This window comes from Triticum dicoccoides, chromosome 4A (genome assembly GCF_002162155.2).
Source record: "Triticum dicoccoides isolate Atlit2015 ecotype Zavitan chromosome 4A, WEW_v2.0, whole genome shotgun sequence".
NCBI classification, from domain to species: domain Eukaryota; kingdom Viridiplantae; phylum Streptophyta; class Magnoliopsida; order Poales; family Poaceae; genus Triticum; species Triticum dicoccoides.
Window position 1 is genome coordinate 45,630,368 of NC_041386.1, and position 13,431 is coordinate 45,643,798.

The 13,431-nt window shown below is 46.0% G+C and overlaps 1 protein-coding gene across 1 annotated transcript; it reads right to left on the reverse strand.

Moving 5' to 3' along the window:
* Nucleotides 1–10,718: 10,718 nt before the first annotated feature.
* Nucleotides 10,719–12,559, reverse strand: LOC119284883 (B3 domain-containing protein Os03g0212300-like). Its single transcript, XM_037564052.1, has 5 exons — nucleotides 12,213–12,559; nucleotides 12,008–12,072; nucleotides 11,643–11,925; nucleotides 11,382–11,551; nucleotides 10,719–11,269 (listed from the first exon to the last, which is right to left on the reverse strand). The coding sequence occupies exons 2-5, from the start codon at nucleotides 12,059–12,061 to the stop codon at nucleotides 10,979–10,981; spliced, it is 798 nt and encodes a 265-aa protein (XP_037419949.1). The 5' UTR covers nucleotides 12,062–12,072; nucleotides 12,213–12,559; the 3' UTR covers nucleotides 10,719–10,978.
* Nucleotides 12,560–13,431: the final 872 nt, after the last annotated feature.

Below are 13,431 nucleotides of genomic sequence, written 5' to 3' on the forward strand. Positions count from 1 at the left end.
TGGTGACTGGGAGTCGTGTCCTCGAGCTTGTACACCCACGTCGGGGTGGCTCGAGATTGGAGTGGGAGGACACGACAATGGAGCATGACGTTCACCACGTCTACCAGCTCGAGGCTTTTATGATCAAAACACCACTGGATATTCTTGGATAGTGCCTCCACCTCCCCTGGGTTCCCCCAGGCAATGCCCTTCTTCTTCAAGAACGTAAGCTTCTTCATAGGCCCGGCTGAAAATGCCGGAACCTCGTCCTGGCAAGCAGCAAGCGAGTTAATCCAGTCTGATGTGTCAGTTGATAATAACAAGAAGATCTGGAAGATGAAGATACCTCTTAATAATAAAATGTTTGCATGGTATCTTCGCCGCGGAGTCATTCTTACTAAAGATAACCTTATTAAGAGAAATTGACATGAAAGTACGCAATATGTCTTTTGTCACCGTGATGAGACAATAAAAGATTTATTCTTCCAATGCAAATTGGCTCGTTCTATCTGGTCAGTTATCCAAATAGTTTCTGACTTGTATCCTCCGTATAGTGTTGCTAACGTATTTGGCAACTGGTTACATGAGATTGTCACAGGTTTAGAACTCTTCTAGGGATGGGAGCGTTTGCCGTTATTTGGTCGCTCTGGCTATGTAGAAATGGTAAGGTTTTTAATGATAAAAGCACTTCTCTGATGCAGGTTATCTACAGATGTATTGAGACTCTTTGTTTATGGCCCTCTCACAACGCGTCGAGAATCGAGACTTGGTTACGAATGTGTGTACACAATTGAAGCTGCGGCGAGGGATACTTTTACCCAACATGAGTGGCAGCATGTTCTTAGGATTGGCTCCCCTCCGCTTTAGGTATCATACGGACTCTACATGTATTTTGTATTTCGCTGCTTTATTTTTCATTTGTGTGAGGGACCTTGTTTGACTGTGTGCATCTTAGTTATGCAGAGACCAGGTGTAATGCCTAAATCTTTCAAGTAATAAAGCATCCCTTTTCAAAAAATGTCACATCTATATGAGCCCTATACACACCTTTGGTTTTAATAGATAGATTAAGAAAAAGGGTTCCCCCCACTTTAGATTATAAAGCAACGTCCAACCGATACAACCATCGCACTGGGGTGATACGTCCATTTTGCATCATGCTTTTATATCGATATTTATTGCATTATGGGCTGTTATTACACATTATGTCACAATACTTATGCCTATTCTCTCTTATTTTACAAGGTCTACATAAAGAGGGAGAATGCCGACAGCTGGAATTCTGGGTTGGAAAAGGAGCAAATATTAGAGACCTATTCTGCACAACTCCAAAAGTCCTGAAACTCCACAGAAGTCAGTTTTGGAATATATATAAAAAATATTGGGCGAAGAAAGCACCAGAGGGGGGCCACCCATCATCCACGAGGGTGGGGGCGCGCCCCTTGTCTCACGGGCCCCCTGGCAGGCCTCCGGTGCCCATCTTTGGCTATATGAACTCTTTCACCCTGAAAAAAAATCATAAGCAAGCTTTCGGGATGAAGCACCGCCGCCACGAGGCGGGACCTTGGCGGAACCAATCTAGGGCTCCGGCGGAGCTGTTCTACCGGGGAAGCATCCCTCCGAGAGGGGGAAATCATCACCATCGTCATCACCATCGATCCTCTCATCGGGAGGGGGTCAATCTCCATCAACATCTTCACCAGCACCATCTCATATCAAACCCTAGTTCATCTCTTGTATCCAATCTTTGTAGAAAAACCTCAGATTGGTACCTGTGGGTTGCTAGTAGTGTTGATTACTCCTTGTAGTTGATGCTAGTTGGTTTATTTGGTGGAAGATCATATGTTCAGACCCTTTATGCATATTAATACCCCTCTGATTATGAACATGAATATGATTTGTGAGTAGTTACGTTAGTTCCTAAGGACATGGGAGAAGTCTTGCTATAAGTAGTCATGTGAATTTGGTATTCGTTCGATATTTTGATGAGATGTACGTTCTCTTTCCTGTACTGGTGTCATGTGAACATCGACTACATGACACTTCACCATTGTTTGGGCCTAGGGGGAGGCATTGGGAAGTAATAAGTAGATGATGGGTTGCTAGAGTGACAGAAGCTTAAACCCTAATTTATGCGTTGCTTCGTAAGGGGCTGATTTGGATCCATATGCTTCATGCATGGTTAGGTTTACATTAATACTTCTTTTGTAGTTGTGGATGCTTGCAATAGGGGTTAATCATAAGTGGGATGCTTGTCCAAGTAAGGGCAGTACCCAAGCACCGGTCCACCCACATATCAAATTATCAAAGTACTGAACGCGAATCATATGAGCGTGATGAAAACTAGCTTGACGATAATTCCCATGTGTCCTCGGGAGCGCTTTCCTTTATATAAGAGTTTGTCCAGGTTTGTCCTTTTCTACAAAAAGGATTGGGACATTGCTGCACCTTATTTACTTTTATTACTTGTTACCCGTTACAAATTACCTTATCACAAAACTATCTGTTACCGATAATTTCAATGCTTGCAGAGAATACCTTACTGAAAACTGCCTATCATTTCCTTCTGCTCCTCGTTGGGTTCGACACTCTTACTTATCGAAAGGACTACGGTAGATCCCCTACACTTGTGGGTCATCAAGACTCTTTTCTGGCGCCGTTTCCGGGGAGTGAAGTGCCTTTGGTAGGTGGAATTTGGTAAGGAAAATTTTATATAGTGTGCTGAAATTTACTATCACTTGTTACTATGGAAAGTAATCCTTTGAGGGGCTTGTTCGGGGTATCTTCACCCTGACCAGTAGAGCAAAGAGTTGCTCCTCAACCTACTGAACCTACTGAAAATGTTTACTTTGAAATTCCTTCAGGTATGATAGAGAAACTGCTAGCTAATCCTTTTACAGGAGAAGGAACATTGCATCCCAATTTGCACCTAATCTATGTGGATGAATTTTGTGGATTATTTAAGCTTGCAGGTATGCCCAAGGATGTTATCAAGAAGAAGGTCTTCCCTTTATCTTTGAAGGGAAAGGCATTGACATGGTTTAGGCTATGTGATGATATTGGATCATGGAACTACAACCGATTGAAATTGGAATTTCATCAGAAGTTTCATCCTATGCATCTGGTTCATCGTGATCGTAATTATATATATATATATATATATATATTTTTAGCCTCGCGAAGGAGAAAGCATCTCTCAAGCTTGGGGGAGGCTTAAGTCAATGTTATATTCATGTCCCAATCATGATCTCTCAAGAGAAATTATTATTCAAAAAAATTATGCTCGGCTTTCTCTCAATAATCGCTCCATGCTCGATACTTCTTGTACTAGATCTTTTATGATGAAGACTATTGAATTTAGATGGAATTTATTGGAAATAATTAAATGCAACTATGAAGATTGGGAACTCAACGAAGCTAAGGATTCAGGTATAACACCTAAGTTTGATTGTGTTAAATCTTTTATGGATACTCATGCTTTTTGTGAATTTAGCACTAAATATGGACTTGACTCTGAGATAATAGCTTCTTTTTGTGAATCATTTGCTACTCATGTTGATATCCCTAAGGAGAAGTGGCTTAAATATCATCCTCCCATTGAAGTAAAAGTAGTTGAACCTATTAAAGTTGAAGAAAAGACTATCACTTATAATGTTGATCCTATTGTTCCTACCGCTTATATTGAGAAACCACCTTTCCCTGTTAGAATAAAGGATCATGCTAAAGCTTCAACTATGGTCAATAAAAGTAATATTAGAACACCCAAACCCTCTGAGCAAATTAAAGTTGAACCTAGTATTGCTATGGTTAAAGATCTCTTGGTTGATAATATTGATGGGCATGTTATTTACTTTTGTGATGAAGCTTCTAGAATTGCTAGACCCAATACTAAAAATAAACATAGACCTGTTGTAGGCATGCCTATTATTTCTGTTAAAATTGGAGATCGTTGCTATCATGGCTTATGTGATATGGCTGCTAGTGCGAGTGCAACACCTCATTCTTTATACGAAGAAATTATGCATGATATTGCACCTACCGAGTTATAAGGTATTGATGTTACAATTAAGCTTGACAATAGAGATACTATTTCACCGATTGGGATTGTTAGAGATGTTGAAGTCTTGTGTGGGAAAGTTAAATATCTATGAATTATTCACTTGTTATTGAACCATTTGACGTTTGGGGCTTTGATTACATGGGACTGTTTCCTTCCTCTAATGGGTATACACATATTTTAGTTGCTGTTGATTACGTTACTAAGTGGGTAGAAGCTATTCCAACTAGTAGTGATGATCATAACACCTCTATTAAGATGCTTAAAGAAGTTATTTTTCTGAGGTTTGGAGTCCCTAGATACTTAATGACTGATGGTGGTTCACATTTTATTCATGGTGCTTTTCGTAAATTGCTTGCTAAGTATGATGTTAGTCTTAGAATTGCATCTCCATATCACCCATAGTCTAGTGGTCAAGTAGAACTGAGCAATAGAGAGCTTAAATTAATTTTGTAAAAGACTGTTGATAGATCTAGAAAGAATTGGTCCAAGAAACTTGATGATGCATTATGGGCCTATAGAACCGCATATAAAAATCCTATGGGTATGTCTCCCTATAAAATGGTTTATGGAAAAGCGTGTCACTTACCTCTCTAACTAGAACATAAAGCATATTGGGCCATTAAAGAGCTCAATTATGATTTCAAACTTGCCGGTGAGAAGAGACTATTTGACATTAGCTCACTTGATGAGTGGAGAACCCAGGCCTATGAAAATGCCAAACTATTTAAAGAAAAAGTTAAAAGATGGCATGACAAAAGGATACAAAAACATGAGTTTAATTTAGGTGATTATGTATTGTTATACAACTATCCTTTAAGATTTTTTGCAGGAAAACTCCTCTCTAAATGGGAAGGTCCTTACATTATCGAGGAGGTCTATCGTTCCGGTGCCATAAAAATCAACAACTTCGAAGGCACAAATCCGAGGGTGGTGAACGGTCAAAGAATCAAGCATTATATCTCAGGTAATCCTATAAATGTTGAAACTAATGTTATTGAAACCATAACCCCAGAGGAGTATATAAGGGACACCTTGCAAAACGTTTCAGCCTCCGAAAAGGAAGAGGTATGTGGTACGGTAAGTAGACCGACTCCAAAACAGTTCTGATAGAAAATTTTCTCCGTTTTGGAATATTTAAGAAAATAGGAAGATAAGAAGCAGCCCGGAAAGGACACGAGGCATCCACGAGGGTGGAGTGCGCGCCCTACCCCCCTGGGTGTGCCCCCTTCCCTCGTAGGCACCTCGTGTGTCCTCTGGACTCCGTTTTCTTGCATGATACTTCTTTTGGTCGGTAAAAATTCATTATATAATCTCCCAAAGGTTTTGACCACCGTACCTCGCAAATATCTCCTGTTTTTGTTTTGAGCTGTTTTTCTAACAGATCTAGATCACCATGACATCTTCAAGCGCCCCAAGGACAAGTTTTTCGAGAGGGTCATCAACCCCTACCTCGCGGAGGTGCTGCAACACCCTCAAACCATTGAGTTGCGTGAGGGGGTGCTGCACATCCGCGATGTTGAGGGACCAAGGAGGACTGGAAGCATGGAGACAAGACTCGAAGCAATGGAGCAACAAGTTTTCAAGTGCCAGGGGATGGTGGAACGCGGACTCGACGCCAACCACATGATGATCGTAGAGTTCACCAACAACCACAAGCTGGATGCCAAGAACATTGGGGAGACCATCTTCAAACTTCACGAGAAAATCGAGCACCTCCAAGCGCAGATCTATGACCTACAAAACCAAAACTATGAGTATGAATATAGATTCAAGAGGATGAGTTTGGCTGCAGATTCGAGGATCCCGGAGACTCGATCATCCTTCTATGATGGTGAGCCTATGCCTTGGAAGATGGATGACAAGCCTACATCATCAACAACTCCATCATCACTACCACCAAAGGAGAATTGAGTATCAGGTATGGGCACTCCCCTTGGCAACTGCCAAGCTTGGGGGAGTGCCCCGGTATCGTATCACCATCACACTTTTACCTTTACCGTTTTTCTTAGTTCGATCCTTTTGGTAATATCTTGATCTAGTAGAATAAAGTTTTAGTATGATCTAGTTTGGAGTTTTGCTTTATGATCCTTCTATGTAATCGAGTCCGCGAGCTATATATAATAAAGATTAGTTTTGAGTCAAGGGCTTTGCTATCTTGCTATGATCTTGAGGGAATAAAAGTAAAAAGAAAAAGAAATAAAGAGATCATATTGGTCTTATGGAGAGTAATGACTTCACATATAAAGAGTATGATGAATAAAAGTTGTTGAGAGTTGATAAACATAGTTTTGGTCATCGTTGCAATTAATATGAAGTAATAAAGAAAGAGAGGTTTTCACATATAAATATATTATCTTGGACATCTTTTATGATTGTGAGCACTCATTAAAATATGACATGCTAAAAAATTGATGTTGAACAAGGAAGACAACGTAATGGGTTATGTTTTCTTATATCCGAAATAAATTATATTGGCATGGATCATCCAACATGTTGAGCTTGCCTTTGCCCCTCATGCTAGCCAAATTATTTGCACCAAGTAGAGATACTACTTGTGCTTCCAAATATCCTTAAACCTTGTTTTGTCATGAGAGTCCACCATATCTACCTATGGATTGAGTAAGATCCTTCAAGTAAGTTGTCATTGTTGCAAGCAATAAAAATTGCTCTCTAAATATGTATGATCTATTAGTGTGGAGAAAATAAGCTTTATACGATCTTGTGATGTGGAAGAAATAAAAGCAACGAACTACATAATAAAGGTCCATATCACAAGTGACAATATAAAGTGACGTTATTTTGCATTAAGATTTCGTGCATCCAACCATAAAAACACATGACAATCTCTGATTCCCTCTGCGAAGGGCCTATCTTTTATTTTTGTCCTATACTTCATACAAGAGTGATGGTGATCTTCACCTTTACTTTTTGCATTTTATCCTTTGGCAAGCACTGTGTGTTGGAAAGATCCTGATATATATAGCTAATTGGATGTGGGTTTTCATAAACTATTATTGTTGACATTACCCTCGAGGTAAAAGGTTGGGAGGCAAAACTATAAGCCCCTAGCTTTCTCTGTGTCCGATTAAAGCTTCATACTCATAAGTATTGCGTGAGTGTTAGCAATTGTGAAAGACTAAATTATAGTTGAGTATGTGGACTTGCTGAAAAGCTCTTATATTGACTCTTTCCGATGTTATGATAAATTTCAATTGCTTCAATGACTGAGATTATAGTTTGTTAGTTTTCAATGAAGTTTCTGATTCATACTTTACATTGTGAATAAGATTGTTACTTTAGCATAAGAAATCATATGACAATATATATGTTGCTGTTATAAGAATGATCATGATGCCCACATGTCTGTATTTTATTTTATCAACACCTTTATCTCTAAACATGTGGACATATTTTTCGTTATCGGCTTTCGCTTGAGAACAAGCGAGGTCTAAGCTTGGGGAGTTGATACGTCCATTTTGCATCATGCTTTTATATCGATATTTATTGAATTATGGGTTGTTATTACACATTATGTCACAATACTTATGCCTATTCTCTCTTATTTTACAAGGTTTACATAAAGAGGGAGAATGCCGACAGTTGGAATTCTGGGTTGGAAAAGGAGCAAATATTAGAGACCTATTCTGCACAACTCCAAAAGTCCTGAAACTCCACGGAAGTCGGTTTTGAAATATATAAAAAATATTGGGCGAAGAAAGCACTAGAGGGGGGCACCCACCATCCATGAGGGTGGGGGCGCGCCCAGGGGTAGGGCGTGCCCCCTGTCTCGTGGGCCCCCTGGCAGGCCTCCGGTGCCCATCTTTGGCTATATGAAGTCTTTTGCGCTGGAAAAAATCATAAGCAAGCTTTCAGGATGAAGCACCGCCGACACGAGGCGGAACCTTGGTGGTACCAATCTAGGGCTCCAGCGAAGCTGTTCTGCCGGGGAAGCATCCCTCTGGGAGGGGGAAATCATCACCATCATCATCACCATCGATCCTCTCATTGGGAGGGGTTCAATATCCATCAACATCTTCACCAGCACCATCTCATCTCAAACCCTAGTTCATCTCTTGTATCCAATCTTTGTCCCCAAACCTCAGATCGGTACCTGTGGGTTGCTAGTAGCGTTGATTACTCCTTGTAGTTGATGCTAGTTGGTTTATTTGATGGAAGATCATATGTTCATATCCTTTATGCATATTAATACCCCTCTGATTATGAACATGAATATGATTTGTGAGTAGTTACGTTTGTTCCTGAGGACATGGGAGAAGTCTTGCTATAAGTAGTCGTGTGAATTTGGTATTCATTCGATATTTTGATGAGATGTATGTTGTCTTTCCTCTAGTGGTGTCATGTGAACGTCGACTACATGACACTTCACCATTGTTTGGGCCTAGGGGAAGGCATTGGGAAGTAATAAGTAGATGATGGGTTGCTAGAGTGACAGAAGCTTAAACCCAAGTTTATGTATTGCTTCGTAAGGGGCGGATTTGGATCCATATGTTTCATGCTATGGTTAGGTTTACCTTAATATTTCTTTTATAGTTGCGGATGCTTGCAAGATGGGTTAATCATAAGTGGGATGCTTGTTCAAGTAAGGGCAGTACCCAAACACCGGTCCACCCACATATCAAATTATCAAAGTACCGAACGTGAATCATATGAGCGTGATGAAAACTAGCTTGACGATAATTCTCATGTGTCCTCAGAAGCGCTTTCCTTTATATAAGAGTTTGTCGAGGCTTGTCCTTTGCTACAAAAAGGATTGGGCCACCTTGCTGCACCTTGTTTACTTTTGTTACTCGTTACCCGTTTCAAATTACCTTATCACAAAACTATCTGTTACCGATAATTTCAGTGCTTGCAGAGAATACCTTACTGAAAACTGCTTATCATTTCCTTCTTCTCCTCGTTGGGTTCGACACTCTTACTTATCGAAAGGACTATGATAGGTCCCCTATACTTGTGGGTCATCATGGGGCCGCAGCACAAACAAGCCCAAAAGAAAAAGAAGAGAAAGAAAAAAGAAAAAATGCCGACGCCGGCAGCTCAACTAAGCAAATATAACCGATACCCGCTGCACCCACCGGAGAAGAACCACCGCCTGCCAAGCACTCTGAAGCCTCGCGTAGCAAGCAACATTTTCAGGAAGAAATGCGATGACAACGCCGTTGCTGCCCGGACAAGTCCTAGGGTTTCCCCTGGTACGCAGATGACAGTGGGGAAGGGGGTATCACCGACGCCCCTCAGGAGGGTCCGACAACGCCCGCGGGCGTAGCCGCGCCGATGGCGAACGAGCCGCCAGAGATTTCTCCCGCCCCGAAACCACCACCGCCACCTTAGACAATCGAAAGCGCACCGCCCAACATGCCGCCCACCCGCCTGTGCCACCATGGATACCGCACCATCTTCACCGTTTCACTGAGGCCACCAACACGAGACCCAGGGGTAGGACGAGAAGACACCGGGCTCGGAGGCAACCGCAACGCAGCCGGCAGAAGGAAACAACCTCCACCGCCGCGCGGAGCCGACCGGACATGGCGACAGGGACTTGCCAGGCCACCGGCCTGGCCGGACCCCAACGGGTCCGGACAGTCTCTGCAGCCACGCTGCAGCACGCCGGCCGTCGGAGCCACCACCACCGGAGCCACGACCCCCTCGTCACACCACCAGGGAGCCACGCCATCGCGCACCGGACCACAGGCCTGCCCCAGCCCAGATGGGGCCCGAAAGGGCCCAGATCTGGGCCGAGCGGGCGCTGCCAGCCAGCCGCCCACCGCGCCGCCCCGCAGCCAACGGCCACGCCGCCACATCAAGGGCACCCGAGGCCTGCAGAACGCCGCCGCCGGGCCTCACCGCCGCCAGCCGAGCAGCACCGCCGTCGGGCAGGAGGGAGCCCCGACTCCCCCTCCAGGCGCGCGGGGAAGGGATGTCCGCCGCCGCCGGCGCCACCCGGGCACGCCGGAGGCCGCTGCCGTCGGCGGCGAAGGGAGGAGATGGAGGAGGGGCGAAAGGGGGAGGAGGGCGGAGGGCACTCCGCCGCCTCGGGGAGCGACAGGAGCACCGGGGGAGGGGGGAGGAGGGGTAGAGGGAGGTGGACCGGGGGGGCGTGCGACGGCGGCCTGCTCCGGCAGGAGGGGCAAGGGCGGCCGGCGGTGGCGGGGAGGAACCCTAGCGCGGGTCGCGGGAGCCCCTCCTAGCCCGTCTATCCACGCCTAGGTTTTCGACTGTGCCTTTTTTTTGAACATCAGTACAAACACGAGCGCTTATACACGCACATACACTCATGTTTCTGATGGTACCTAATAGATAGATTACCATAGAACATTTGTTGTACGGTCGTTGCTTTAAAAAAATTAAATAAATCAGGTGATGGTGCATGGCTTCATTGGAAATGAGTTTAGTCTCCGAGTTACTCACGCTGCTAGTAGCATCAAGCCGCGCAACTGGTTGGCACATGGATACCACTCCACTGCACTGCATGGTACATGTACAGGACTCAAATCACAGGGGAAGAAAGTTGCTTGGAAAGCCCATGGCAAAACCATGCAAGGCTCGCAAGGCTCCTGAGCACCCCACGTTCTTCAGCTCAGGGTCGGCGTCGTCGCGTTTGCTTGGAATGGCAATGCAGCAAACAATCGATGCAGCAGAGCACCACCCAGCAGCCTCACTGTCGTGCTGAGCGATTGACAAAATGCTCAACAATAATCATTTCCACACGGATAAACACAGCCAGGTTTAGACCCCACTCTCTAGTTACTCACGCTCCTGCTAGTAGCATCGGCAGTGGACTACCGAGAATTAAGGTCTTACAATCATTATTAAGCAAGCATAATAACGCACTGAGTCGTGCCGGCCGATGGCCACGGACGAGGTCACGCCGGCCAACCAGGCCGATGCATGCAACGGAGGCCGGCGGCCACCGCCCTCGCCTCAGACCAGGAAGCTGCCGTCGCGCCTCCTCACTTCCACCTTGAGTAGGTGGTCCTCGCCGCCGCCGCCGGCGCTGCCTTGGCGGAGCGCTCGGAAGAAGCAGGTGTCGCCCTCGCCGAGGGCGTTGTCGACGCAGAACTGGTGCCATCCGTACCTGAAAGACGCCCGCGGCCTGCCACCCGTCTTGGGGTTGTGCTTGAGGTGCACGAGCCACGACTTGCCGCGCATCCGCAGCTCCACCTTGCTCCTCTCCGCGTACCCGTGCGCGAGCTGGAAATCCACCGGCACGTTCTGCACACGGCCGGCGAGCAGCGGATGGAACCAGTGACCAGATAGCACCTCATGGATACATGCATCTGAACACGCTTGACTAGTCATGCTCGAGCATGAAGAACGCACTCACCAGGTACTGTTCCTGCTTCATGCCCAGGTTGCATTTCCTCAGCATGGCGCTGAACTGCCCCGTCGGCCCGTCCTCGACGTCCATCTCCGCCAGGCTCCAGTTGTTGCCACCACTGCCGCCGTCGCTGGCGTTGCTGCTCCCACTGTCACCGTCGCTGCTGCTCCCACTGCCTGGCCAAATGCAAAAACCACCTTCTTTAATTCCTACAAGTTACAACTTACAACCACCCAACTGAAACGGAGAGCAAGAAGAGGCGCGTACTGGTGTCACCGTCGTGCTGGTAGTGCCTGCGGCACATGCTCACGTCGAACACCTTCACGGTGAGCACGGCGTCGCCGTCGAAGCTGAAGACGAGGAAGTAGCCGAGCCGCAGGTCGTGCGCACGGGCGAACTGCTCCCAGCCGCGCCCTAGGTACATGTGGCCGTCGGCGTCCAGCACCACCTTCACGTCCCAGAAGCGACGCCCATGGCCGGCCTCCTGTAGCTTCACTTCCTGGGGCTTGCCGCCGTCTAGCAGCACCCTGGTAAACTTGTCAGGCAGCCTCTGCAGCGAGGGTCAAGCAGTGATTGAGCCGATAAAACACTAGGCAGCACAGCAGAGCGATAAAGAGAGATCATGTATATACCAGCCTGCTCGAGGAGTTGTCAAGTATGATCTGGAAGAACTCGAAACCTTCCATCTCACCTGTCTCTGCACGCATGAACAGATAGCTTAGATGCAAGGATTCGAATCGAAATCGCAAGAGATATCTAGGACACGAGCAACACAACAGGCTGAGAATTGGGGAAGAACAGAGGGATTGCAGCCAAGAACAAAAACAGAGGATTTGCCTGGTCGAAGCGGCGTGGCAGAGAGCAGCCGGCGGTGGCGATCTCCCGGCCCCCTCTCGGCAGCGGCTGGCTGCGAGGGCGGAGAGACTGGTGCTTGCGAAGAAGGAAGAGCAAGAGGCAGGGGTAGGAAGAGGAAGAAGAAAGAACCAACTATGCCATGAATTCCATGCCACGTAGCAAAACCCTCTTCTTCCTCCTTCCTCCTCCTTCCTCTGCCTCTCCTCTCGAATGTGCAGCGGTGATATATACAACGCCTCGCTTCTCTGGATTCCTCCTCCGGGATAGACTTCTTGACCCCTCCACCGAGAAATGGAGATGTGAGAAAGGGCCGGACGGCAATGGGCTCGCACATGCCGCACTGCTATGGGCTCGGGCAGAGAAAGGGACAGGCGGCAATAAATCATTGCACCGATCTGGCCTCTTTTCACGTAAATGGGCAGCATCCATTTTTCTCCCATTCTTGGCTCAACGATGGCGGTGGAGATGCCAGTGTAATGGCAGTGGCAGCGTGCCTACTGTGCATATATTGATAGTGATAGGATATTATTTTACAATCTTGCTAAATCTTATGTCTCTTTTTTTTACAGGGAACTAAATCTTAAGTCTCAGTCGATGCTACGCTCGTAAAATCTTACATTGAATTTTAACCCCCTTTATGGTCAAAGTGTCAAGCCATTGTGGTGATGATCAACAGCTGCTTATACCATAATTTGTGTGTGTGTGTGCGCGCGCGCGCGCGTGATTTTCTCCCTATGCACAGAAAAATGATCTGCTCCGTCCCGTTTTTTCTCTCGATCGGTGGATACTGCGTCCTGTCTTTTTTTAGCACTGCAGCATGCACTTGAATCTGTTCTCTGCTCCTGAATTTCGAGCAAATGACGGTGTAGTGCATTATTTTTGTTTTAGGGGAAGGTGTAGTATATTCATCCCATGCATTGCTGGGAAAGCGCCATGGCTCATGTTTCGAGAGGAGCATTGATGACTTATCACTTGCAAGTGCTACTGTCCTAGTGGCGGTGTGCTAGCCAGCCCTGCTCATTTTCACTGCTTGGGATAGAAAATGGCATGCATCATTTTTCCTTTTTCAAACAAAATGGCAAGCATCACAATTGCACAACAGAGGAGTCAGCAAATTAGCAGCTCCATGCCACGGGCCAAAGCTTGATAAGTTGCACGGCGACCCTCCAATAATTCAGCCGACGCTTGCCCTTGTAGGTGC